The 26,096-nt window shown below is 32.9% G+C and overlaps 7 protein-coding genes across 11 annotated transcripts; 5 read left to right on the plus strand and 2 right to left on the minus strand.

Annotated features, from left to right (window-relative positions):
• Positions 1–3: 3 nt before the first annotated feature.
• Positions 4–1,115, plus strand: LOC103577967 (60S ribosomal protein L37). The gene is made up of 4 exons (XM_008558884.1): positions 4–118; positions 428–563; positions 796–880; positions 972–1,115. Exons 1-4 carry the CDS (start codon positions 116–118, stop codon positions 1,021–1,023), a joined length of 276 nt encoding a protein of 91 aa, XP_008557106.1. The 5' UTR covers positions 4–115; the 3' UTR covers positions 1,024–1,115.
• A 106-nt stretch (positions 1,116–1,221) lies between these two features.
• Positions 1,222–2,987, plus strand: LOC103577974 (mpv17-like protein 2). Its single transcript, XM_008558892.2, has 4 exons — positions 1,222–2,086; positions 2,169–2,683; positions 2,762–2,887; positions 2,957–2,987. The coding sequence occupies exons 1-4, from the start codon at positions 2,059–2,061 to the stop codon at positions 2,966–2,968; spliced, it is 681 nt and encodes a 226-aa protein (XP_008557114.1). The 5' UTR covers positions 1,222–2,058; the 3' UTR covers positions 2,969–2,987.
• Positions 2,988–5,020: 2,033 nt separating this feature from the next.
• Positions 5,021–8,549, plus strand: LOC103577932 (protein RCC2 homolog). The gene is made up of 4 exons (XM_008558825.3): positions 5,021–5,709; positions 5,839–6,079; positions 6,167–7,017; positions 7,121–8,549. The coding sequence occupies exons 1-4, from the start codon at positions 5,509–5,511 to the stop codon at positions 7,289–7,291; spliced, it is 1,464 nt and encodes a 487-aa protein (XP_008557047.1). The 5' UTR covers positions 5,021–5,508; the 3' UTR covers positions 7,292–8,549.
• A 96-nt stretch (positions 8,550–8,645) lies between these two features.
• Positions 8,646–10,900, minus strand: LOC103577939 (ras-related protein Rab-18-B). Of its 2 annotated transcripts, none has more exons than XM_008558835.2 (6): positions 10,797–10,900; positions 10,279–10,520; positions 10,111–10,205; positions 9,817–9,934; positions 9,384–9,701; positions 8,646–8,889 (listed from the first exon to the last, which is right to left on the minus strand). In XM_008558835.2, the coding sequence occupies exons 3-6, from the start codon at positions 10,182–10,184 to the stop codon at positions 8,737–8,739; spliced, it is 663 nt and encodes a 220-aa protein (XP_008557057.1). In that variant the 5' UTR covers positions 10,185–10,205; positions 10,279–10,520; positions 10,797–10,900; the 3' UTR covers positions 8,646–8,736. The 2 variants fall into 2 exon arrangements, with proteins under 2 accessions (XP_008557057.1, XP_008557066.1); XM_008558844.1 differs by lacking the exon at positions 10,797–10,900 and adding an exon at positions 10,652–10,787.
• Positions 10,901–10,925: 25 nt separating this feature from the next.
• LOC103577949 (uncharacterized) lies at positions 10,926–18,861 on the plus strand. Of its 4 annotated transcripts, XM_053741092.1 has the most exons (12): positions 10,926–11,063; positions 11,148–11,900; positions 11,978–12,036; positions 13,013–13,117; positions 13,276–13,414; positions 13,865–14,050; positions 14,134–14,782; positions 14,920–15,990; positions 16,071–16,289; positions 16,381–17,315; positions 17,408–17,851; positions 17,940–18,861. In XM_053741092.1, exons 3-12 carry the CDS (start codon positions 12,017–12,019, stop codon positions 18,132–18,134), a joined length of 3,963 nt encoding a protein of 1,320 aa, XP_053597067.1. In that variant the 5' UTR covers positions 10,926–11,063; positions 11,148–11,900; positions 11,978–12,016; the 3' UTR covers positions 18,135–18,861. The 4 variants fall into 4 exon arrangements, with proteins under 4 accessions (XP_053597067.1, XP_008557080.1, XP_008557090.1 ...); XM_008558858.3 differs by lacking the exon at positions 11,978–12,036; XM_008558868.3 differs by lacking the exon at positions 11,978–12,036 and having other exon boundaries at positions 13,016–13,117.
• Positions 18,862–18,981: 120 nt separating this feature from the next.
• On the plus strand, positions 18,982–21,160 carry LOC103577918 (large subunit GTPase 1 homolog). The gene is made up of 2 exons (XM_008558803.3): positions 18,982–19,201; positions 19,280–21,160. The coding sequence occupies exons 1-2, from the start codon at positions 19,115–19,117 to the stop codon at positions 21,095–21,097; spliced, it is 1,905 nt and encodes a 634-aa protein (XP_008557025.1). The 5' UTR covers positions 18,982–19,114; the 3' UTR covers positions 21,098–21,160.
• LOC103577924 (RNA polymerase II subunit A C-terminal domain phosphatase SSU72) lies at positions 21,159–23,246 on the minus strand. Its single transcript, XM_008558814.2, has 4 exons — positions 22,767–23,246; positions 22,551–22,694; positions 22,010–22,268; positions 21,159–21,889 (listed from the first exon to the last, which is right to left on the minus strand). Exons 1-4 carry the CDS (start codon positions 22,847–22,849, stop codon positions 21,785–21,787), a joined length of 591 nt encoding a protein of 196 aa, XP_008557036.1. The 5' UTR covers positions 22,850–23,246; the 3' UTR covers positions 21,159–21,784.
• Between the last annotated feature and the right edge of the window lie 2,850 nt (positions 23,247–26,096).

Raw genomic sequence — 26,096 nt, forward strand, 5'->3', positions numbered from 1 at the left:
TCGTATATTCCCGCGATACTCTGACTACTTCCGGTTAAAAGTAACGACCTCTATCACTAGAGTTCGCCCCAGTACCGAAGTCAGTCTTTTTCTGTTCGGAGCTTACAGTTCCAAGATGGTGAGTTTAATTTCTTTGATAAAAATCCATTAAATATCACGAAATCCTTTTGATTTAACTGTCAATTTATAAATTAATATGTCAGTAAACATTTTATATATTTATTTAATAAAATAGTTATTATGTTAATTAAACTTTTGTTGTTTAAAAACCCATGTGACAATAGAATAGGTTAGATTTTTCAAATGTTTACGTGACATATTATTTACTTTGATGTGATCTGTTTAAAAATAAAGAAATCATCAGATAATTAGTGATGTTCATAGCTATTAATTAATTAATTAATTAAAATGATTATTTTCTTTACAGACGAAAGGTACTTCCAGTTTTGGAAAGCGGCACAATAAAACCCACACTTTGTGCCGAAGATGTGGACGTAGTTCGTACCACATCCAAAAGTCGAAATGTGCTCAGTGTGGATACCCAGCTAAAAAAATGAGATCATGTAAGTAATTTATCTTTCATTAAATATATTAATCAACTGATTAAAAAAATCTCCAGATCTTATTGTTTATTTTATCAATTTTTCGAGCACTGATTTTTATCACCAGTTCAATTACCTGACACTCGATTCGACATTTCATTTAAAATCTGATCTACTTCTTGAGAAATTTAAATCATTTGATTCGTAATCAAGTATTGGACTAGAAAAATAATTAATTTTGTTATGTTTGTAGACAACTGGTCAATCAAAGCCAAAAGGAGGAAGACCACTGGTACTGGACGCATGCGTCACTTGAAAATCGTACGCCGTAAATTCAAGTAAGTCAATTATTTATTTAATTTATTTCATAAATTATTTATGATTATCATTCAAATATAATCTAATTATTTGTTGATTTTTTTTCCACAGGAACGGATTCAGAGAAGGAGTACCTAAGCCGAAAGCTGTCGCAGCGAAATAATTAAATAGTTATTATAACAACAATTTAAATCGGCAGACAATACATCAATAAAAAATCTGTAACATCTTTATAAAATCACGTATTGTTTATAATCATTTGTTTTTTTTTTAATCCAATAACTCAACAAGCAAAATATCGTAATTAAATCGCCTAAATAATCTAAGATTCTAATCGATTATTGATAAGCATAAGAGATTAATTAGATAATAATTTTTATAAAAGCAATTTTTGTGATTAGTTAATTTTTATTTATTTTTTTAGACGTACTTACTATCATTCTATACTTCAATCTTGAGCTTTTTATAGTTTTTATACCATTCATAAAATTTTTACTGTTTATAATCGGCTGGGTTATCGAGGAAGTTGTGAAAATCATAGTCTTAGATACTAGTTTGTAAATAGTGGAAGCGCAATAGATTAAAAGCATGGTTTTTTATCATTATTATTATTGTTTACTTGGAGTAAAACGCACGTCCAATTCAGGACTTGTACGTCGAGGTGATCATCAAGTGCCACTACTTCTTTTTTGTTGATTGATAAAAAAAAAAGTAGCGGAAAAAACTCATGAAGATATTTTTCCCTGCATGACTGAATGCGCAAACGCGATAAGAATGCATCCTCGCGACGAAGACCTCGCCAAGGAGAAAAGGTATTTAGCGTGGCCGCGGGAGTTATCAAATGTCAGTCTGTTACTGTCAGCGATTGCTGTAGGATGGGGAATAGCTTTTTCTTGTCTTGCAATCGTCTGTAGTCAGTAGCAAAGGGGTACCGCGTTAGAGGGGTCACTAATTAAGGGCTCCCAGTTAATTTAAAATTTTTTTAAAGTCGTGGAAAGTTATGCCACGACCTCAACCAAGTAAATTTATTTTTCCCATGTACAAGCGTCAACGTATCAAGAATTGTCAAGGTGAAGAAAATATTAAATAAACCAAATAATAATATAAAACAAGGGTGATAATTTTATCAACTACTGAATTGGTAATTCAAAAGTTGTTTTAATATTTACGACTTTATAAATCCCTTCATTCCAAACAAATGAACTTTATAAAGCATATTGTATTTGGTAAGAATTTTTCTGAATAATAGTTTAATTACTGTTATTATTATTGATCAAATTAATTATGAAATTTACTAATAATTAATAGGAAAATACCTCGTAGTCACAAACACCGTGAGCTGTGGTTTGATGATGGGTATTGGGGATATTTTGCAGCAACGCAGTGAACAATGGAAACGTAAATATTTACAATCGTCTACTGATCAGGAGCTTGATATAATGGATGATAAAAAAAGTAATTTATTATTTGTTAATTGCTCGAATAATTTTAATGATGACAGTACGAGTAATCAGCTGGTGAATCTGACGAATAAATTCCAAGATAACGACTCGGTGACCAGTTGCCATGATCTTGTGAGAACGAAGAACATGGCGATGATTGGTATGATCCAAGGTCCATTCAATCACTTCTTTTACGCGTTTTTGGATCGATTTCTGCCAGGTAAAACAGCCAGGTCGATTGTAAAAAAGACATTTCTTGATCAAGTTATTGCCAGCCCTACTTGTCTTTCTATTTTTTTCTTCGGACATGAGATGCTTGAGCAGCGCGATTTCCGCTTAATGTACGGCGAAATTTTGGAGAAACTTGTAGAAACTTATAAAGTGTGTTTTCACTTTTTCATTGCTCAAAGAAACAATTAATTACCTGTAAGTAATTGAACATGATTTTTTTAATTGCAGGTGGATTGTTGTTTTTGGCCTCCTACACAAATGTTGAATTTCTTGTTCGTACCAATGCGATACCGCGTAATTTATATTAATCTTATGAATGTTTTTTACAATATATTTTTGTCGTACACTAAATATGTAAGTATTTTCAAATATAAATATGAATATCTATAATTTTATTTATTAAATATATTTTCTTTTCAATAGGACGCTGATTAAAAAGTGGACAATAATCGAGATTATTACCTACTTTACGTTATTTGAAAATTAAAATAAGAAAATGTAAACAATATTTTTGTATTAACAATTAATAAATTTTAATTTAAAAAATTATCTTTAATTATTTTCGAGTATTGATTAAATTAATTAGCAATAAGATCTGATTATAAATTTTAGGAAGATTCAACTTGACAGAGGTGATCTTTAATCTATTTTTTGAGAGATCTCTGTGTCACATTGGCGCTTGCGATAATGGAAAGTTTACGAAGATAAAGTAAATTTTTAGAACATCATCGATGACCTGTCAGTTCCTTATCGCAGCGAATACGATGCGAGAATAAAATAGATTTCCGCAATAACACAACTGCGATTGCATAGATATCGATTATATTATTCAGATTATCTTTGTTGTCTTACAGCACACACACAAGGACGTGCTTCAAACAAAAAGAAAAATAAACCTGTCCTCAGGAATGATCTGGAGTGGGAAAAAATTTCGTACCCAGACAGTCGCCAGAGTGCAAACACCCGCAGTACTTAGATAATAAACAAAAATACAAAACAATAAATTGATAAAATTGAAACAATTGCGCAATTTTTTAGATCGTGGTACGTGATATGAATTTTTTTATCGCAACCTCGATCTCGTCGTTCTGGCGCCAGTATATTTGTCAAATGCTGTATCCTGACATGAATCTTTTGTCGCTAAATTCAATGCAACCTTTGTCCTGAAGCTCTAAGTATCGAAAACAATAACAAAAATATTTTTATATCTACTGATAGCATTTAAAATCGTATTGAATTTGTATGCAAAGTGGTTTGTAATTTTTTTTTGTTAGGAATAAGCTGTGTTTAATAATGGTCAATTTTTAAAACACACTAGAAAAAATCAGGACTTGTCACCGTCTGAAAAAATCTATACAAAACTTAAATTTGTCACCGTTTAAAATCCATAGGATGGGTGGAAATAAGGTTGTCCGTGTCTTCCTATGAAGAGTAGACCGTAACTTTGCTCCTGTTGGGAATAACCCATCACAACATTAACGTTTTTTGTTTATTATGATGTCCTCTAGCAGGAAAAGCCATAAAAAGTTCTGGGAATAATTTATTTTGTGAGTTAAGACCCATATTAGGATAAATTAAGATAAATGAAGATGACACTTTCCATGTCTTTCAATAAAGAGTAGCCTATAACTTTGCTCCTGTTGGAAATAACTCATCACAACATTAACGTTTTTTGTTCATTATGATGTCCTCTAGTAGGAAAAGCCATAAACAGTCCTGGGAATAATTTATTTTTTGAATTAAGACTCATATGAGCGTTGGTGGAGATGGGTGGACATGGTTGGAGATGACTTTGTATGAAGAGTAGCCTGTAACTTTGCTCCTGTTGGGAATAACTTATCACACTATTAACGTTTTTTGTTCATTATGATGTCCTCTAGTAGGAAAAGCCATAAAAAGTCCTGGGAGTTATTTATTTTTTGAGTTGAGATCCATATAAGGATTAGTTGGAGATGGATGGAGATCGGTTGAAATAGGAAATTCATAGATAATTATTGAAAACCAGAACTGTCACTGTCTAAGAAAACGTACAGAAAATTTTGATTTAACCGTTTCTTTTTTGATTTAAGATCTACGATTGGTAAAAAAAAAAAATTCAATCCGTGTCATTGAAATGTGGGTGATTGATTATTCGTAGCATCAGGAATCTATTTTATGGGAATTCGGATTTTTGGCATCTTGTCATCGGAATCCGTGTAGCACATCCGCCCTTTTTAAATTTTACTTCAAGGTGCGCACTTACGACTAGAATGTACCCGTCATGCGCGTGTTTCAAACCAATTCGCGGGTAAATTTAAATTACAGATCTGACAGTTCTTTATTACCAACGAAGTAAAATGAAAAAAAAAAAATAGTTACGAGTAATATGAAACAGATACCGATATTTCCATCAAAGGACGCGCGCGCAATAAATGTCATTGCGATGAAGCGTCGTCTAGAGTGCGAGAGCAATGGTGGTTATGTACATAAATACAAGTGGGGGATGAGAGAAGAATGGGAAGGTAACGGCAGTCGTTTCAACTTTCAAGCCGTTTGTCCCCTCTTAAAACATGTAGCATCATCGCATCAACCAGCGTTCCAACGGCATATACCACTACTACTACTACACCAGCAAGTAAACCTGGGAAAAAACAACAACGCTGTATCCTGTAATATTAGTTGTGTATATGAGTATTTATATATATGTGTTTTGTATTATATTATATAGGAGTGGTAGTGGTGTAGTGGTACCGTTTCAACAGCAGGCAGGAGCAGCGTTCCAAAGCCAAGCGATTAACGACGACGCGAAAACTGCCGCATCGTTCTGATAATAAATCCACATATTCAAATAAATAATTATCTTTATTAGTATATACACATTTATGAGTATTAGTTGACGAGCAGTGCCGATAGCTCACTAGTGTAATCGATCCTCGATATTTGCTGGTAAATATACTCATTTATTAAACGAATCAGCCACCCAGCCGTCAGTCATAATGTCGACAAAAAGAAAAAATACTTCAACAAAAAAAAACAAGAATAAGTCCAAGAAAGTCGAATATGATGAGGAAGATATTTCAAGTGAGTCTGATCTTGATGATGCCGACGCCGGCTCTAATGCTGACGGAGCCGAAGACGCCACCGCCGAGGAAGATCTAACTGATGTTTCCAATATTCCGGAACTGAGAGCTCCTGAGGTAAATATCCGACAAGAGTGACTGCACACGCTATTATGTATTATCGATGATTTAATTTTTGGCGGTCGTCTATTTAAAATCTGAGATAATGCTCTTGCTACTGTTATTTTTATTATTTATTTTATTTAGGGAGGATGGGGTAAACCTGGCACACTGCTGATGTGTGGGTTAACTAACTGGGAGATGGCCGGTCGTAAAGCACCGCCAAAAGGTGTCAAGGCAAACGTCGGAAAGAGCCTTTGGACACCTCATACATTTAAAAATCTAAATGGATCAAGAGTAAGACTGGTTGCATCGGGACCATCATCTTCACACAACATCATTGTTACTGAAGACAATAGATGTTTGGCATTCGGTAAAAATGACAAAGGTACAGAAAGTTATTATATTTTAAAACGAGTCCACAATCTCTTATTAGTCGGAAAATTAATTTAACATGGGTTTATTTTGCTCACAGGACAGTTGGGAGTCGGAGATTTGAAAAGGCGCGATGATCCAACAGAAATAGAGGCCCTAAAAGGCCACACGATTATCGCAGCATCATGTGGACGCAATCACACATTGTTTTTAACTAGTCGCGGTATAGTATTTGCAGCTGGTGACAATAAACTAGGTCAGTGCGGAGTTGGAAAGTCTGACGCTTGCATAGTTACTGCCACAAAGGTCAAATACACTGGAGGTGCTCCTATTGTAAAAGTTGGCTGTGGCGCTGAATTTTCCATGATCTTGGACATCAAAGGTGGTCTCCATTCATTCGGAAGCCCTGAGTACGGTGCACTTGGTCACAATACCGATGGAAAATACTTTATTACAAATTCTAAAATGGCATTTCACTTTGAAAAAGTCCCCAAGAGGATTGTTCTCTACGTCGAGAGGAGTAAAGACGGTCATGTGATACCGCTAGATCGAGTTGAAATCACAGACTTTAGCTGCGGCTACCATCACACTGTCGCTATTGACAGCAAGAGTCGGGCATTTTCCTGGGGCTTCGGTGGTGTTGGACGTCTGGGACACAACGAGCAACGTGACGAACTGGTACCGCGTTTGATTAAATTCCTGGAGCCGCCTAGTCGTGGTGTTCGATCCGTCCATTGCGGCAGTACTTACAGTATTGCTATAAACGTTCATGGTACTGCTCTGATGTTTGGGCAGACTAAACGAACCGGTGAAGCCAACATGTATCCGAAACCAATTCCTGATCTGTCTGGTTGGGAGATTCGGTGTGTAGGTGTATCACAAACTAGTGTCGTTGTAGCTGCTGACGAATCTGTCATTGCCTGGGGCGCAAGTCCTACTTATGGTGAACTAGTAAGTCATCTACGGAACTTAATGATATTTATTACTATTTTATTTTTATTCAAAACAGTTACAAGCATTATTCATTGATTATTAATTATTTTACTTTGTCTAGGGCTTCGGTGAAATGCGAAAATCCTCAACTACGCCGATGGAGGTCAAGGCGCTGGAAGGCCTCTACATAACAGCTATAACTTGTGGACTTTCCCACACATTAATGATTTGCAGGGATGAGTCTGAAGAAGAAAAAGCTAAATTAGCAAATCTGGAAGTATACTCCGTTTAAGGTGATCATTGTATCTCACACTCTCACATTTTTTTTATCTTTATTTAAAATCCTCCGGCATCAATAATATACGGTCATTACGCTTATAAATTGTCCTTTTAAAGCGTCAGATCTCAAGCACAGCTAACTAAAAAATTTATCACTAAAAAAATTACCATGGAATTGATAAAATTAAATAGATTGTGCTGTTGACGCCGACTGACCCATGACAACTTTTTAAAAACACTATGTAAAAATAAACTGACAATGAATCATATTAATAAAACAATTAATTTTACATTTTTATAGCAAATAACAATTTAAAATAATTAGCAGAATACAGTGTGAAACGGGGTCAAAGCATTACATCGATTACTTTTTCAATTAAACACTAATAGTATTTTTAATTGGATAGATGCTGAGAAAGAAAAATCATACATATTTAATAATATGTTACTATTTTATAATCATTACATAGATTTACTGTAATTTTTCCTTGCTCGATATCGTGTCACTCCAGTGACTGTAGTTTTTTTAACTGTACTGTTAATTTGTTACTTTATTTTTTTCTCAAGTGTCGTCATTGGACTGTTACTCATATTGGCTTTTATTTTATTATTATTATTACTATTATAATTATTATTATTATTATTATTATACTTATTGTATTCACGCTCTCGGCATCGTCCTACACAATGCGCAGGTACCTGAGTCGTTGGCGTTTTTACTAGTAAATTATTTTACGATTAATCTATAAATATACAATGATAATTGATCTTTACCGCGTTATCGCATTTACTTTTATACGTAAGTCAAACAAAGATTCTTCCATTACTCATCATTACCCTAGATGAATATTTACCTATTTATTGTAAAATGCCTATTTTTTTAGGTATTGATTATATTTCGTCGTATATAATTACAAAAAACGAAACAAATATTAATTGAATTTATTAAGAAAACAAAACCCCATTAAAAATTTAAAATAAATATGAAACTCGAACAATGAAACTGCCGGATATTTATACAACGTAAAATTCACTTACTTTTATTTCGACTGTATCATAATTATAATTAATAAACGTTACTATAATAATATTAAAATGTATTTAAAAATAAATAATATAGCGGTATAAACTGTAACACGTTAGCTCGTAATAAAAATATTATCATAATTTAAACGCACAATTACTATGTACTTGAACACGTTATGTGTAAAATAAACTGGCGAAAAGTTATTATATTAATAATTGAATAAAATAAAATAAAAATAATATAATATTAACTTTTTTGTGCCACAATTTGAATTTCCACAGGTTTTATTTATGACAATAACTGGATAACTTGTATGTACCGGCTGAGAATACAAAAAGTGTTAAAATTTTTATTTTTTTATTTATTTACAAATAATAATAAATATTAAAATATTCAATCAAGTTGTGTATAAATGTGCACGCTTAATAACACTAACAATAACAATTAGAATAAGGATCTTGGGTCTGTGAATCATCAGTCAACAGCATTCCACGTTTTCCCAACCGCTGACGAGGACCACCACCAGGAATATTTTGAATTCGTGATGGATTATTGTGCTCCCATAGACCAGGTGTCTGTAATATCTATAATATAAAATAGTTGATGGATTATTGTCACTTTTAACTTCCCGCTATAAAAATTTAAAATTTAAAAAAGAAAGGTTCTTGGTTTCAGTCTGATTTTCAAAAATAGAGTTATTATCTCATTTTCATTTATCGTACGATATTTTTGAAACGAATTGATCAATTTGGACATGTTTGATGGCAATCAAATGGACTCATCAATACTTAAATCTGATTACATTTTTTCAAGTTATACGGAAAGTAAAAATTAAAAAATTATTTTTTTTAGATTTTTTTCATATAATTCAAACTACTTGCCCGATTTGCCTCAAAATTTAATCAGTTCTAAGCCTTGATGACGATTTTTTGACTTCAAAAAGCTCAACAATTTACAAATAATAACGTTTTCGAGCTTTCTGAGCGGGAAGTTTTGAAGTTGGCCCACAGGGTCAACTATTATTCAGATTTAAATCTTTAATTATTATATCAATGACTCAGCAGTTTTATAAACAAACCTTTTGAACCAATTCCTCAAAACAACATTTCACACCGTCAGCAGTTTTAGCACTGCTTTCAATATAAAGTGTCTGATGTCTCCGAGCAAATTTTAGACCGTCCTCCGTTGTAACTTGCCTGTCTGGCAAATCTATCTTATTACCAACAACCATTTTAACAATATCAAGTTTATTACAGTAAGTGTTTAATTCATCTAACCACGTTTCCAATTTGATAAATGTATTACGATCGGTAACGTCATACATCAGTATAGCACCTTGACCATCACGGTAATAACTCGGTGTCAGTGTACGGAATCTTTCTTGTCCTGCAGTATCCTGTTAATTATTATTTCATTATTAATAATAATAATAGTAATAATTAATTACTCTTTATTAATAAAATAAATATATATCTATATATTTAAAGTATTTATTGCCAGTTATCAATTACCCAGATTGCAAGCTTCACAACATTGCCATCAATAGACATTTGCTTTGTTTTATAATCCATGCCCACGGTATTCTGCATATTTTCATTGAACTCATCTTCAGTAAACCTCAATAGAATACTATGAAAAAAAAAAAAATTATCAGCTTTAAGATAAAAATAAATTATCACGCGTCAATGTCTCAATAATAGATATAAAAAAATTTCCATCGGCTTTACAACAATAAAACCAAAGGGAACTTAACCATAAAAAAAGTATTTATTTATATAAACAATAAAAAAATAAATAAATCTCACCTTGACTTTCCGACGTTCGATTCTCCTATCATAAGCAATTTAAGAGTCGTTAAAACTTCTTGATCCATTGTCATTGATAACGATAATAAATAAATCTATAAAACATAGCATTTAATTTGCTATCTAATATCCAAACATACATTTAACTAATTAAAATAAATGAATCACCTCATTAATTACTTAGACAGACCACGTATACCAGCTCCAAAATGACGTAAAATCTCGTAAACAACGTTACAAAATAAAATGTCCCGTTATCATATTTTGGAGTCCCCTTGTTTATTTTAATTACTTATAATTGTAATTTAAAATATATCGACCCTATTTCTTTGTCAATAAAACAAATTCCATATATTTATAATTGTCATCCAACAGATGTCAATGTCCAAGACGTAAATCTTCACTATAACCTAAATTAAATAACAAAGATAAATAAATAAAATTATTTCATTTTACTACAAAAAAAAAAAAAAAAAAAAAAAAAAAAAAAAAAAAAAGAAAATAAAAAATATCACAATCAATAAACGTCAATAAATTTTACCTTTTTGAATAGAATGAATTTACAAGCAATCAATCATTTTTTAATTACTCAAGATAAAATGCATAGACGTGTCTAATTGTTTTGCTCATTGTTGTATTTTTAATATTTAATTATTTAATAAAATACATATACTGTACACACATACCTTACTAGAATAATGAATAGATTTGACTGTAGCTTGAAATAGTTAACGCAAGTAGCAAGTAGTGAGTACACCAGTCAATTGTAATAGTGGTAATGGTAATAGTCAGCAAAAATCTATTCGAGTAGTGTACCTATAACTGAACACATATATATATATATATATATATATATATATGCATATGTATAATGTATGAACAAGGATACAAGAACGAGGAGCGGCATTGAGCAGTCGTGAGTCGTGATATGAACGCGTACATATTACATTTTGGTAAATTATATATACCTATATATACAACACTTACATATATATATGTATATATATATATATATACATAAAATTATTATTTTCTAGCACGTTTGCTCATACTCAGTAAGCTTGCAGTTAGCTGGTGACTGCTCTGGTCTCTGGTCTCTGGTTCTGCATCTCCAGTATCTCCATGAGTTGCGCCGCCGTCCGATGTTGTCTCTCCTCGCGTTTACGTTTATCATTCATCAGAATCATAAGCTGCTGCAAGCAGCACTGTCACAACCATTGCTCCCCGTAGTACCTCTCATATTTTTATTAACAATAACAATGATAATAAAATGAAAAAAATAAAAGTTATATATTTTTGACAGTTGACTTGCTCAGGATAATAATTAGTGTGAGTCAGTGAATAATTAAAAGTTAATTGTTGTTGTGTTATTTAGTGGTGTAATTGGGGTTTTTAAAATAAAGATGGCTGCCAGTGATTCTGTAAAACTTCCATTCCACGGGATTTGTTTAACATTTTTACTATATATAAGTAATGATAAATTTTTTTGCTGGTCGGAGAAATTAAATTGACGTACTGCCGACAATTTGTAAAATGTATGAACAAGTTGAAAATATATTATCGTACAAATTTTTCGAGTTTCTCTTCAGTGAACAATTGGTGGTGAAAGTGGACGGTGTCAAGTCATCAGTATTTACGTGCTTTTAAATATTTAATATCATATATAGATACATATATAAATATGTAATATTATTTATAAATAATATATAGTTTTATAAAGTGATTATTTTATAAATTCGTCGTCTCATAGTTTTTTAAATAATTCAAATGGCGATGGCGTCCGCTGATAGGTGGGTTTACATTTTAAATTATCTTACAACGAAAAAGAAAAAAAAATGTATTAATAATTGACACCAATATATTGTAGGATGTAACACATGTGTTGTCTGCGTGTATGTAGCAAGGGATGACACATAATGATATAGGGTACGCAGTGAATTATAAAAAATATAAAGTGCACCCGGTACCGGGGCTGCATGTATATTATTTAAGTACTCTCGTAAATCAATAAATCGTTGCTTCCGATAGTTGTAATTTGTCTGTCATTATTACAACGGAAGCAATACACGAAACAATGAATGAATTGAATAAACAATTGGATCAAAGCTAAACAAAAAAAACTATAATGGGTAAAGTAGGTGTATGCGGAATAAAAGGAAGAGACAAAAGTTGCGCACGCGAGTACACAGATCTAGGGTGGGTCTCACTGGAGGGCATGATGAACTTGAAAATCCGGAGCAGTGATGCAATCTCTATCTTTTGTACATATAACGTTTGCATTACGTAAAAAAGAAATGAAAACTCAGTTTGTATTGAGTTGCATTGTACATACATGATTACGTGAGATGTAAGATGCGAGATAGATTAATTCTGGTGCATGTCGGACGCTCCTTTCTCAATCTCCAGTACCCTCTTTCATCTGTTGTGCTGCTATTTTATTATTATTTATTTTTTTAAAATGCTTTTGGCTGCGCTCTTTCATCTAAACGTAATGTAAGTGTAACCGCGTACCGCGTATACTTTCTCAGCTTCGTTAAACCAATTAAAGAGGCCTCGCGACCGGCGGCTATGACATCAGCTCTTGCTCTGGTTTTCAGTCGATGGGTTACACGCCACATGGATCTCAATAAGACTTAACTCGCGAGATTTTCAGGCCAATTACACATTTATTATATTCTTGAATCTCTCGAGTTATGTGCATTTAGTTATTATATAAATATATATTTATGTATGAGCGTATACGAGAGTTGAGAGCCTTGTTACTGTAAAAAGTCCGATATAATAATTATTAGTAATAAAAATAAAATTAAGTAAGGCAGTAAAAAATATATAACGCTGTTTTAATATCACAACGGCTGCATTGTTCCCTAACTAATATTTTCCAATATTTGTGTATTTTCAGTAGAATGGAGTGGGTAGAAATTATCGAGCCGAGAACCAAAGAGCACATGTATGCTAATTTAACGACCGGTGAATGTGTATGGGATCCACCGCCGGGAGTTCCTGTGTACGTAAGATTACTTTGAAATAACTGTTGTAATAATTTTTATAAATATATATGCATATATATTTTATATTATGTTATTACTGTCTATTTATGTATTATTGTATTACTGTAATCAGCGTTATTATTAATTATCATTTATATATGGGTTTAAAATGCAGGAAGAAGACTGATAATAACCAGTGGTGGGAATTATTTGATCAACAAACTTCGCGGTTTTATTACTATAATGCAACATCGCAAAAAACTGTCTGGCATCGGCCCACTGACTGTGACATTATTCCCTTGGCTAAGTTACAGGTAAGTGTTTGACGTTTCAGCAAACATGTTTCTATAGATAGTAATTACTTTTTTTTTATTTATTTTTAACTGTTGTTGTATTTTAACTACTTTCGTTTAATGCTTCGAGTCTTATCATAGACCGTTTGAGGAAAACATGACGCGTCAGTATAGATGGTCTGTTTCCATATCTTAAAATAGATACATTATTTTTTTTTGTTGTCGGGTTATTCAAAAGTACGTTTAAAACTCACGAGAATGCAAGTGATCGTAACGGAGAAATATCTTTAGATTAAATGTGTTGACGTCAAGTAACACTGGCTTTTTATGTTAAAAGATGTGTCCTTATTTTAGAATACTGATAGTTTTATGTATCATCGTATATCTATATATATGTATATGTATATTATAAAATAAAATAAAATTTACGTTGTATATAAAAGTTATAAACTGTTATGTGATCGTTTCCAGACGCTGAAACAAAACACAGAGCCGGCGATCAGTGGTGGTTCAGGTAATAATGGTAATGCCGCAGATGGTCAGGCAAATGAGTCGAGAAGGAAAGAGTCAGTGGCTACGCAAACTCAAACAACGGCAGTTGGACGTTCATCTCGTTACGATCATCATCAAGAAAATCCAATCTTATCTTCGTCGATGGTAAAACAAATTTACTGTTTATTTATCCAACGTTGATTTATTATTTTTTTTTTTTTTTATGTAACTGTGATAAATTCTCGTAGAAATCCAGTGGGGGTGTATGTAAACCGCGTAGCTCGGGGATTGGTGTAGATCCTCAGCTATCACCTCCATCGCCATCTCTGTCTGGCAGGCGGCCACATCATCACCATCACCACCATCATCATCATCACCATCATCAACAGCAACAACAGCAACAGCTGCAGCAGCAGCACAATAACAGACCCAATCATCGGCATCATGAACAACCGTCTTCGCAAACACGACGGCATCACAACCATTCGCAAGACTCAGGTCGTTCGAGTGACAGTTCAATCTCTCACAGTCGCACATCCCTCGAATCATCAGCTGTTACGGGATTTCGGCTTTTGGAGTCACCGCATCGTCATCATCAGCGCTCTAATGTACTACAGTTACCAACGAGTTCAAATCGCACTCACAATACTTCTAGCGGCAGTGGTAGTACACTAGAACCACCGAGATCACAGAAAAGTGGTACTCTTGAGAATGTGAAAAACCAAAAAGGCGTAGCAATGCCCGGAGAACCACCACCTCCGCCTCTTGGTCTTTCGCTCTCAACGAGTACGCCACTTTTTAAAAAAAAAATATTTGTAGAGCATCAGCAGTCGTCGAGTCAGAGAGATGGAAGAAGCGTTACGAGTACGGAATCTGATAGAAGTAGAAATGGAGGAGGTGAGTAGTTGGTTTTATATTATATACGTACTTGTATTTATATATATATATATTTATATTATACATATATACAAGATCTTGTACATTGATAAGGTTATAATTTCATGGATTGTGAATATAACAAATTAAATAAATAGGTCGAGAGAGCAGCCGTGGATCGTATGGACCAGAACCAAGTACTTCGCCGTACCGAGAGTCAGTCGGTGGTATCGACTCAAAAGCCTTCTTGCGTCAAGAGATGCCTCCCTATCGTCCACCCGATATTCAATCATCTCCGCACACTTGTAAGCCTCATCAAACCGACAAATTTGGATCTCTCGTTGAGTCAAGTAATCGCTACCATCGAGATAGAGACAGAGATCGTGATCGTGATCGTGATCGCGAGTCTTATCACCGTGAAAGAGTCAACAGTCTTGAAAAAAGTAATGCACCATCTTCCGGAGGATTTTATCCAAGTGCTGGTGCCATTCACTCGCGGAACCTCAATAAAGCTGAGGTAATTGGATCCTCTGGTGGAAATGTCGGTAGTATTAGTCGAAGACATCATGGTTGTGCAGCTTCTCTATCAGAAGCAAATGTGCGTGAAATTTATGGTGCCATGTTAGCTGCTGAAAGTCGCAACAATGAGTCTGGTAAAAATTCAGCAATAAGAAGTAGCAATATCTCATCTCACGTCAATGCCGTTTCTAAACAACCGAGTTTTGATGTTTCCGAACGACACGTCAAAGAAAAAGATTGGGGTAATGAAAGAGAAAAAAAAGATAGAGATGATGGTTATGGTGGACGGACCAAGTGCAATAATTTGATGGATAATAATACGCAGCAGGCATTGGCGCGTAGTTATAGTTTTGTGCAGCAACAAAAATTACAACAGCAAATGATGAGAAGACGTGATCGTGATGATGACTCGATGCACGAACGTTATTTGGTCAGCCAAAATCTTCATGATCATCATGCCAGACATCGACTTGGTAGCAGCAATACCAGTAGTAGTAATGACGATAGTAATAGCAGTAGTAATAGTGCAATTGGTGATGAACTCGGTGGTGGTGGACAGGTAGTTGATGACGAAGATGACGCTAAGAAAAAACGAAGTAATGGCAATCCTAGTCCACCGGCATCGACACCTTATTACGGTAATTTATTAGTCGATGCCGATCATTTATTGCCGCTTCAGCATTATATACTTCAACAAGCGAAACTCTCTGGTAAATTTATAATTTTTAATTCTTTGCTATTTATTATTTGCTGGCTGTTGTTTAATTTAAATTTTTATTACGTTTTCAAGGTTGTTATAAATATGGGGATCCTTTGCTGGTCGATGGAGAAGGAGACGACGATTCTTTGGACGAAGACGGTGGCGGCAGAGACAATGATGGTGGCAATGGTGTAGGTATAGGCGGTGTGAGGGGAGACGATGACTCAGACGATCAGTTTGCGGACGATGAAGCTGCAAGTAATCAGGGGGATTCTTCCAGTCAAGAATATTTAGAAGATCACTATGCGGGTACGTCTTGATTGCTATTTATTGTCATCATTATCATAATATCTTTTTAATTCACGTGATATTAATTATTATTATTATTTTCTCGGAATAGATCTTGGAAATTATGATACAGCGGGTCTGGCAACATATTATAATACTACGGAAACCCTGACAAGATCACACGCAGCAAGTTCTACGCAAGCAACTTTGCCATCAACGGCACCTCTTGCACCCTCAGCTCCCTCTGGACAAACCGGGTCTACGACAATCTCGCTGCACACTGAAATCAGAGACAGTGGTAGTATGGTCGGTGGGGTTGGTGCCAGTCCAAGACCGATTTCTCTTCCTGCCTCGACAGCTTTTACAAGCCTAGTCAAGAGTTACGATATTGCGGACGGCGCCGACGATGGACGTCGTGATGACTCGACGGGTGGCGGTGACATTGAAAAATATGCCCAAGATAATTTAAATTTAAATTGTGGTAGACCCAAAGGTCTGAGGCTTTTGTTTCGTAAAAAATTCAGTGTACGTGATATTTTAAGCTGGTCTAAAGATCCGATTCCCCGGCCGATGCTCAACGTTGTTGAAGGTGAAAAACTATTAAAACGCGAAGCTTGTAATCTATTTCGGCTTGTTCAAGTTTACATGGGTGACAGAAAAGCTAATGTAGGCATGACCTTAGACGGTGTAGCTACTGAATTAATAAACACCGTATTTTCAAAACCGCCGCTTCGTGATGAGCTTTATGTGCAAATTTGTCGGCAAACAACTGAAAATCCAAGAAAAGAAAGTCTTAGAAGAGGTTGGGAATTAATGGCAGTATGTCTAGCGTTCGTACCACCAAGTGCTACTTTTGAACCGTATCTTGAAGGCTATATGAATAGGCATCGTGACCCTAATTTCCAATTTCCCGAAGTAGCCAAGTGGCCGATTCACGTACAAGTGAGTCATTACGCCACCGTAGCTTGTCGACGGTTGCAACGAATTGGGGCACACGGTAAACGGCAACCACGTAAGGCAACTATTGAAGACATCGATCAAGCACGGGTAAGCTTTTTAAACCTTTTTTTTTTTTCTTTTGAATTATAAATCACCGCATGGTAATAAAAAATTTAATTTAAATTTTTAATTCACAATAGCTTCAAATATTCCGCGCCTCGATGTTTGGCGCTACACTGTCTGAAGTAATAGCTTTGCAACGTGATCGTTTTCCTCAACGAGACTTACCTTGGGTTCAGACAACATTAACACGCCAGGTGCTCATGCGTGGTGGTACACTAACCGAAGGAATATTTCGCGTATCCGCAGACGCCGATGAGGTCAGCGCTTTGAAATCCTGTTTGGACAGATTCGAAGACGGGTCTAATTTAGCAGCTTCCCAGGATGCCCATGCACCTGCTTCACTTTTAAAGTTATGGGTTCGCGAATTATATGAACCATTGATACCTGACTCCTTTTATATCGAGTGTGTCTCAATGCGACACGACGAGTCAGAAGCTTCTGCATTGAATGCCGCGGCTATTGTTGATCGACTTCCAGACCTCAATCGCCGAGTCCTTAGTCATCTAATTCGTTTCCTTCAAGTGAGTTTGGTTTAAAAAATAAAAAAAAATCCACTCTCTTGATTATTTAAATTTTATTAATTAATTCAATGCACTACTTTAATTACAGATTTTTGCAAGACCGGATGTGGTAGCACGTACGAAAATGGACGCTAATAATCTCGCTATGGTAATGGCGCCAAATATATTACGCTGTACCTCGCAAGATCCAAGAGTAATATTGGAAAATGCACGAAAAGAAATGGCTTTTGTACGCATACTTATTGAATCATTGGAGACAGCTTGGGTGGACGATCTCCACTGACCCATCAGTCATCGTCGTCACTGTCGTTGCTAAATTATTATGCACTATACACTTTTATGCCAAATACAATGTAAATTAATGTTAATTACGAATTCTTACCATTAATTATTTTTATTGTTTTTCATTTTTTTATTATTATTTTATATATATTTTTTATTAATATTATTATAATTAATTAATTATTATTATATTTCTGTGTTCATTAAGTAATTTTTAATTAGTATTGCTTTGGCGCAATTGCGATAAAGTGTGTAATCTAATGCTAAAGCTAGCCGACGCGTCATCGATTTAAAATATTTCCTCGTTATCAATTACTATTCATTAATTTATAAATAGAGAAAAAAATAAATAAATCTTATGCCATATACATTTATTTAAAAATAAATTAACAAATATATAAATAATAATGTACAATATAGTTGTCGATACAATGTACATGTAATAGTAATCTCTTGTTATCGCACCATTTGTCAGATGGCTTTTTAAAAATTCGATGCAATTGTTGAATTTAATATGTAAGATAATTAATGATAATTAATAAGAATGAGAGCAAGGAGAAAGAAGGTTTAATTAACGCTGTGTACAGTCGTACATTTTACGCGGTATTAATTTTTGTATGAGTGATAATCTGTGTGTATGGACGACGAAACACCGAATGTATACATATATTTAATATACATGTATATGTTCGCGTTAAATATCAGCAATACAACAAATTATTAGCTAATTACTGTCTTTTTATTCATTCCTCTCCTCAATACCATTTTAAAATTCAAATAATTATTTATTCATTATTGAATTTTGAATATTTTTTATTTCCCGCGTGAATTCTGCGCTACGTCAGCGCTGCCCATTCGATTATTAAACATAAAAACGTAACAAAGTTTATTATTGTGGACTGTCTTATATTTTAATATATATATTAATGATTGTTTATTAATGGTTGATTATTTTTATTGATATTAATTAATAATTTAAAAATGGGAAAGAAAAATAAAGGAAGCGATTTGGGCAAAGCTTTGATAAGAGATCGTTTTGGTTCGAAAAAACGTGGTGCTGGATCAATGGTAAGGTTATAATTTGTCTACGTAAAGTTTATTTATTTATATATTTATAATTAATAAAAATTTATGAATGATTTATAGCTCCATAGTGCTGATGTAGAAGATGGATATCGGTGGGATAGATTGAATCTGCGATCAATAACCCAAGAAAATACATTTGAAGAATTTTTAAGAACTGCACAATTAGCAGGGACAGAATTTCAAGCTGAAAAACTGGATATTAAATATGTGAATCCTCAGAGTGGAATGGGATTGCCCACTGAAAAAGAACGAGCTGATTTGTTGGAGTTGTATAAAACAAATGCTAATTTACTGAAAATACCCAGAAGACCCAAGTGGGACGATCACACTAGTGCACAAGAGCTACATGCCAGAGAGAACACTGAGTTCCTGGAGTGGCGCAGACAGCTTTCACTGCTCCAAGAAGCCGGAGAGATGACGATAACTCCTTACGAAAAGAACTTGGAGTTCTGGAGACAATTGTGGAGAGTCGTTGAGCGCAGTGATGTTGTTGTGCAGATCGTTGATGCCCGAAACCCGCTGCTGTTTCGGTGCGAAGATCTTGAGAAGTATGTCAAGGAAATAGATGCTGATAAGAAAAATATGATACTTGTTAATAAGGCTGATTTTTTGACTGTCGAACAACGGCAGGCTTGGTGTGATTACTTCACTGAAGTTGGTATCAAAGTTGCTTTCTTCTCAGCCTTGGATGCTGCTGAGCTGAATGATAAAAATAAAACTTTTGTGATAGACGAAGAAGATGAAGATGAGAAGGGAAAAAATGATGATGGAGATGAAGACGAAACTGATGAAGAAGATGATGATGATGTTTCTAATAACACGAATGATAGTGAAAGTGAAATATCTTCTTATGTAACAGATTTTGGATCTGATAGCGAATATCAGAGTGCTGATGATAATGAGACAATAGAATTAGATAAAAATCCTACCGATGAAAATGAAGATAAAGAAATAAAAAATACAGATGAAGTAGAAAGTATCAAAACACTTGAAATGAATTCGCCGGAACTTTTAACAAGAGAACAATTAATATCTTTTTTCAAATCGTTGAAAGGTGAAAAAACTTATACTCCTAATGTTGTAACGATTGGTCTAGTCGGATATCCAAATGTTGGTAAAAGTTCAACCATAAATGCTATCATGGCTGACAAGAAAGTATCAGTATCAGCTACTCCAGGAAAAACAAAACACTTTCAGACACTTTTCGTTGACAGCGAATTGCTGTTGTGCGATTGTCCGGGTTTAGTGATGCCAAGTTTTATTTGCACAAAAGCTGAGATGGTTTTACACGGAATATTACCAATAGACCAGCTGCGAGATCACGTTCCATCAGTTACTTTACTCGGGACGTGGATACCACGACATATTCTCGAAGATACCTATGGTATAATGCTTCCGCCACCGCGAGACGGTGAAGATCTAACGAGACCACCGACTTCTGAAGAAATTCTCAACACTTACGGATACAGTCGGGGATTCATGACTGCAAATGGTCAGCCAGATAATCCCCGCTCAGCTCGTTATCTTTTGAAAGATTTCGTCAACGGCAAACTACTGTACTGTGTCGCACCGCCGAATAAAAAGCAAGAAGAGTATCATACTTTTCCCCCTAGACGTCGAATTTATTCAGCAAATCATGTGATACCTCCACAAGCATTGCGAGCTAGCAGAGGAGTCACTGTTACTAATGAAGACATCGATCGGGCTTTTTTTAAAAACCAAGGATATGGTGTTCATGTCAAGGGGCTTCCAGGCAAAGTAAACCCTGCAAATTCACAAACTCTCGACAGTAAACCCTGGAAAAAAATGAACAAACATGTCAATAAAAAGAAGAAAGAGAAAACACGTCGTCTTTACAGCCACTTGGATATTCATTAATACAAACATTTACTGAACTTGTATTTATATAAATAAAAGATGTTAAAAAAAAAGACAAAAATATTTGATACTCCATGTATATACTTTATTTATATCTATATATATATTTATATATATTTATTTATTTATTCGATTAAATTGTTGTATTCCATCGCCATTCATTCTAATTATTACCATACATTTATAAATTTACTCCATTTCATTACAATCTTATTCTCAAGTACCCTCTACTTATTTCGTTTTTTGTTTTAATTATTTATTTATTTAAAGTCATAAGTCTTTAATTGGCAATATAAAGATTATGTCCTTTAATTCCACCAGGACAATAAGTCTCCAATCTCTAATTATTTATATTTTAAATAAATTTTTGTTACAAAACGTAATGTGATCTCCAATGTCAAGGCGGTGTAAGTGTTCAAGGCAAAATTAATTCTGTACTATGATGAGCAATCGATCATTCATGTATACAGATAGTATTTGAGTTTAATAACCGATACATATCAATTATGACTGTATACATTTAGCGGTCAAATAAATCGTCATATCTTTCTTTCTATGTACACGTTTAATTATACTGGTTTATTTCCAATCAATGCAACCAATCAAATCATCAGGTTACTGAGTTTTGTCTCTATGCCATCTCAGATGAGTAATGATTAGACAAAAATATATTCGACAAAGAAGCATTCAGTAAAACAACACAGTATGCAGCATCATTCTTCCAAATTTGGTCGACTCGAATTCGTACAGCAAACTGTCAATGTCGTTGTCCAGGTCTTCACTATTGGCAAGCTGAAAAATAAAAAAATTATGAGTATTGATGGTAATTACTAATGAGATAAAATACACTTAAGTTTTAACGTCAACTAAGTGGCTTTTGTTATTTATTTTATGAATATTGTTGTGTAATACCGTAGTAACTAATTCGCATATTAGAAAAGATCCGACAGTAGCTTCTTCATGGTTGTCTTGAATATCTACATTTATTAAATGAACCGGTAGATTATCAACGGGAGTTCTGGCTTCCATGCACTCAATTACTTGATCATAAACTCTCTCTTCGCAGGTTACGAGAAGATCGAATTTTTCTTTAGATGCTTGAAATCTTTCTGGTCGGGGTTTTATCCTTCTGTTACGGTCTAACATATGCAGCAAACCCATTTGCGTATATCTATTTTTATTTTTAGTTAAGGATCAATCAAATTAGTAATTAAAAGATTTTAAAGTTAGCAGACAATTGTAATTTTCGTTTTTTTTTCAATAAATCAATTAAAAAAAAAAATTAAACAAAAACAATGCGCATGTAGAAAATTTTAAAAACTACAGGTGCAATTAAAAATTTTTTTTTTATAATTTGTTTTGAAAAAATCTAAAAATTACTAGACGTCAGTTGACTTCAGTATCATAATTAAAAATAATTTAAGGTTAGAATGAAATAAAAAAAAAAGGATACAGTTGTTTGTCTTTAGCTAACAAATCATTATAAATTTCATCATATGTTGTACCAAAGTCGTAAACATTTGGTTTATCTGGACCACTACCAGGTAATTTGACTTTGTCTCCAGTTCCGAAGGATTTAACATTGAAGCCCTTTTTACTGCAATGAAAAAAAGTTGATTAATTAAATTTAAATTAGAGAAGATTGAAATAAAATAAAATAATTATTTACCTTAAAAAAGCATGGGCTTCCATGCTCCGATTCATGTTACTAGAACAAATCACAGCAACACTGAAAGGTTTGGATGTCGGCATATTGATATTTATTATGATAAACTCAAGTTATACAATGCGAATAAATTAATTAATTATGATTTATTTAAGTGAATAAATGAACTGTTATGAATAAATAAAAAAAGGAAGATGTTGAGATAATGAGACGAGGGTGTGGAAGTTTGCGTGTTGATAACCTTCAATTTATTTTTATCCTTCTATCACGCAATTAAATTTCATAATACAACTTTTGAACACATAGTAATAAATAATATTATATACAAAATAATATATTTTGATAATCACGTGTGACAATTTAATTTCAGGATAAATAATTCAAGTTGTTAATTTTCTTCTCGTCCCATCACAGCTCGTTGCAATCGTCTACAAGTTCAGACAAGTTTTTGGATTTAGGTTTTGATTACCATTGACGCCATTTTGGATTCTAGAGATTTATTATTCACCAGTCACTCGACCTAGGGAATTTTATTGCAACTAGTAGTAGAAATTACCGACGAATTTTAAATATTGAATGGTATTGCGCCAGTCTCTTGATGGATTTGATTAATAAAATTATTTTGAAACATAATTAGCTATCTTTTTACTAATTATGATGATTTGAATGTTTTTTGGTATGTAAATTTGTAAAGTATAATTTTGGAGAGAGCTGAATTTTAATATCAGTACAATCAGCAGGAAACTGACAACTTTTTTAAATTAATAAATTAGGATCCTTAAGCTAGCAGACAATTAGTAATTTTCGGATTCTTTTTTCTACAAATTAATTACAAAAAAACAAAAACTAAAAATATGCACATGTAAAAAATTTAAAAAACTACATGTGCAAATTTTTGAAATATTTTTTTTTTTATAATTTATTGTTTAAAAACAAACCAAAAAATTACTAATTGTCTTCTAACTTCAGGATCATAAATAATTTAAAAAAATCTATACAATGGACTTTTTGAAATCCCCGGTGGATATTTTCAAAAATAATTATATTAAGATTAAATTTTTAGATTTGAAGATTTAAAATATATCAGCTTCTGCTGATTTTACAATTCCAAACAGCACAAACAAAATTCGTGACTTTTTGCTAAATTTAAGTCAGCAATTTGTTACATGATCAAAAATTGTCGCCCTGAATTCAACAAAAAGTCAACATTTTTTTTGCTGCCGCTCGGGATCATGAATTTTAAAGGAACTAGATTGGGTAATTTTTTCTACATATTGACATTTAAATTCTTTCTTATTTATTAGTACCATTATAAGTATTATTATTATTATTTGAAGATTGAACAATCAAATATCATTTAAAAAATCCAATGGCTTTTATCGACTCATTAAAACGATAAAAAAGTTGACCTCCAAATATATCTTATTTAATTTTTATTTCTATTCCAGACACGTAATTTATATTTTAAAAAATAAATTTAAAATACAATCGGATAGTTTCATAATTATAAATTAATTAAAATTTGATCTTCATCCATCAAATACGTAATCCAATGATGTGACTTAAAATTCCAATCAGTTATTGTCAATCCTGTAATGAATACCAATTCATATAAGTTATTTTTATAAAATACTTCAGCAAAAAAAAAAGCCGGTACTCATTATTTTTATGAACGTAATTAAATAATTTCGACACAATCCCAAAAATTAATTAGATATTTTAGAATTATCTAGAACATGATAAATTGAATACGTTAGCACTTCAAATACTTAAAAATATACATTATCTATTTAATGATTATTTTTTTTAAATTCATTTTTACTATCTACAAAATTTAAATTCTGACGGTTTCTTAATTATACTTTACAACAATATAATTTAACTCAAATTACATAAATAAAAAAAATTTACAAAACCGTCGTGAGTTATTAAAATGTCATTACATTTGTCAATTACTCAATACCAAATAAATTTAATTATTGCTTTTAAAAACCACACTTATATTTATTTTTTTAAAAAATAATACTCAGAAAGACAAAGTAAGGTACATACTTATACGTCTAATCAGTAAAAAAACATCTAATTGATTTACTAATTGCTCGACGTCATCAATTATCACAAATAATGTCACGGCATTACTGGATTTTATCAATTACTGCGTTCTATCCATCATACAAATGTATTCTTTCGTTTCAAGGATATATTTTTAACGTGTCCCCTCAAATGTACATATACTTATCCTGTATATATATGACGCATATATTATTATTAATACATTCAACATCTATATTTTCCACATACACGAATGCGTGTAGTGTCATGCTGTTAAGAATGAGGCATAGCAACTTGATTTTTACTGCAACATGTACACTGTGTAGTGCAATGACTCACTCCATGTAGACGTACACATTTTTTACCTAAAACATTTATCAAGTGTGAAACTACGTGGACGACATGTAAAACAATAGTTATGAATTACTCCTTTTATCAGGCTTTAATTTTTCGCAGGAAAAAATATCCCATTACATATATTGGAGTACATACATATTACAAAATATGCAACGTAAAAATAAATATATAGAAACAAGGGATATGGCTAGTTAAATGAAACTAGACGTTGATTTGCTTTACATTACGTTGCATGTATAAGTATATAGCTATAAATATATAGATATATATTTATATATAAGCGTTGCAATTACGTGTGTCACGACAATCAAGCACCTCGTCTACTTATCTTAGTTTTTATCTCGTCACTTTCATCGTCTCAACTTAATTGTTGCTTTATTACTTAGATGTATTCACTCATATATATATAGATATATATATAAGTATATACAATTCGTCTCTTAAAATTACAATGCGCTAAAGTTGCATAAACTCGTTAACCTTTTGCCTCTTAAACTTTACCATATTAAAAGTACATAGATCATTCATACATATATATATATATATATATAAAAAATTAGTTATTGCTGTATTTTCTCTTATCTCTAATTTACTTAACATTTTAAATTCAATTTTCTATTTTATATAATATATATATTAATATTATAATTTAGATGAAGATTAAGATAAATATTTTTGAATTTTTATTTGCCAATACATTAGTGATATTATTGAACATGCTAAATGTTAACCTTCAGTAGGAGCATCATGATGATTTACGAGCGCTTTGTATGTCAAATAGTTATATATAAATTTAATGCTCGGTTAGAGTTACCATAAATTGTTTCGTACTTCCTATCTTCAGAATGTTTACTCTGCTACTTCATCATTTACCTGATAAATTCAAATATTTGTGTTTTTCTTGTTGTCCGTCTTAATTATTTT

This window comes from Microplitis demolitor, chromosome 1 (genome assembly GCF_026212275.2).
Source record: "Microplitis demolitor isolate Queensland-Clemson2020A chromosome 1, iyMicDemo2.1a, whole genome shotgun sequence".
Taxonomy (NCBI): Eukaryota; Metazoa; Arthropoda; class Insecta; order Hymenoptera; family Braconidae; genus Microplitis; species Microplitis demolitor.

Excerpts from the sequence above, each read along its gene's own strand:
- LOC103577932 (XM_008558825.3), top strand. The coding sequence starts at position 5,509 with ATGTCGACAAAAAGAAAAAATACTTCAACAAAAAAAAACAAGAATAAG. Across the intron at positions 5,710-5,838 it reads CGGAACTGAGAGCTCCTGAG|GGAGGATGGGGTAAACCTGG; the intron begins GTAAATATCCGA and ends TATTTTATTTAG. Across the intron at positions 6,080-6,166 it reads ATTCGGTAAAAATGACAAAG|GACAGTTGGGAGTCGGAGAT; the intron begins GTACAGAAAGTT and ends TTTTGCTCACAG.
- LOC103577924 (XM_008558814.2), bottom strand. The coding sequence starts at position 22,849 with ATGCCGACATCCAAACCTTTCAGTGTTGCTGTGATTTGTTCTAGTAAC. Across the intron at positions 22,695-22,766 it reads GAAGCCCATGCTTTTTTAAG|TAAAAAGGGCTTCAATGTTA; the intron begins GTAAATAATTAT and ends TTTTCATTGCAG. Across the intron at positions 22,269-22,550 it reads TTAGCTAAAGACAAACAACT|ATATACGCAAATGGGTTTGC; the intron begins GTATCCTTTTTT and ends AAATAAAAATAG.
- LOC103577967 (XM_008558884.1), top strand. Across the intron at positions 564-795 it reads AGCTAAAAAAATGAGATCAT|ACAACTGGTCAATCAAAGCC; the intron begins GTAAGTAATTTA and ends TTATGTTTGTAG. Across the intron at positions 881-971 it reads ATCGTACGCCGTAAATTCAA|GAACGGATTCAGAGAAGGAG; the intron begins GTAAGTCAATTA and ends TTTTTTCCACAG.
- LOC103577918 (XM_008558803.3), top strand. The coding sequence starts at position 19,115 with ATGGGAAAGAAAAATAAAGGAAGCGATTTGGGCAAAGCTTTGATAAGA. Across the intron at positions 19,202-19,279 it reads AACGTGGTGCTGGATCAATG|CTCCATAGTGCTGATGTAGA; the intron begins GTAAGGTTATAA and ends AATGATTTATAG.
- LOC103577949 (XM_008558858.3), top strand. The coding sequence starts at position 11,878 with ATGGCGATGGCGTCCGCTGATAG. Across the intron at positions 14,783-14,919 it reads TAGAAGTAGAAATGGAGGAG|GTCGAGAGAGCAGCCGTGGA; the intron begins GTGAGTAGTTGG and ends TTAAATAAATAG. Across the intron at positions 17,316-17,407 it reads AAGACATCGATCAAGCACGG|CTTCAAATATTCCGCGCCTC; the intron begins GTAAGCTTTTTA and ends AATTCACAATAG.
- LOC103577974 (XM_008558892.2), top strand. The coding sequence starts at position 2,059 with ATGAACTTTATAAAGCATATTGTATTTG. Across the intron at positions 2,087-2,168 it reads TATAAAGCATATTGTATTTG|GAAAATACCTCGTAGTCACA; the intron begins GTAAGAATTTTT and ends AATAATTAATAG. Across the intron at positions 2,684-2,761 it reads AACTTGTAGAAACTTATAAA|GTGGATTGTTGTTTTTGGCC; the intron begins GTGTGTTTTCAC and ends TTTTAATTGCAG.
- LOC103577939 (XM_008558835.2), bottom strand. The coding sequence starts at position 10,184 with ATGACAATGGATCAAGAAGTTTTAACGACTCTTAAATTGCTTATGATA. Across the intron at positions 9,935-10,110 it reads TCGAACGTCGGAAAGTCAAG|TATTCTATTGAGGTTTACTG; the intron begins GTGAGATTTATT and ends TTTTTTTCATAG. Across the intron at positions 8,890-9,383 it reads TTGAGGAATTGGTTCAAAAG|ATATTACAGACACCTGGTCT; the intron begins GTTTGTTTATAA and ends TTTATATTATAG.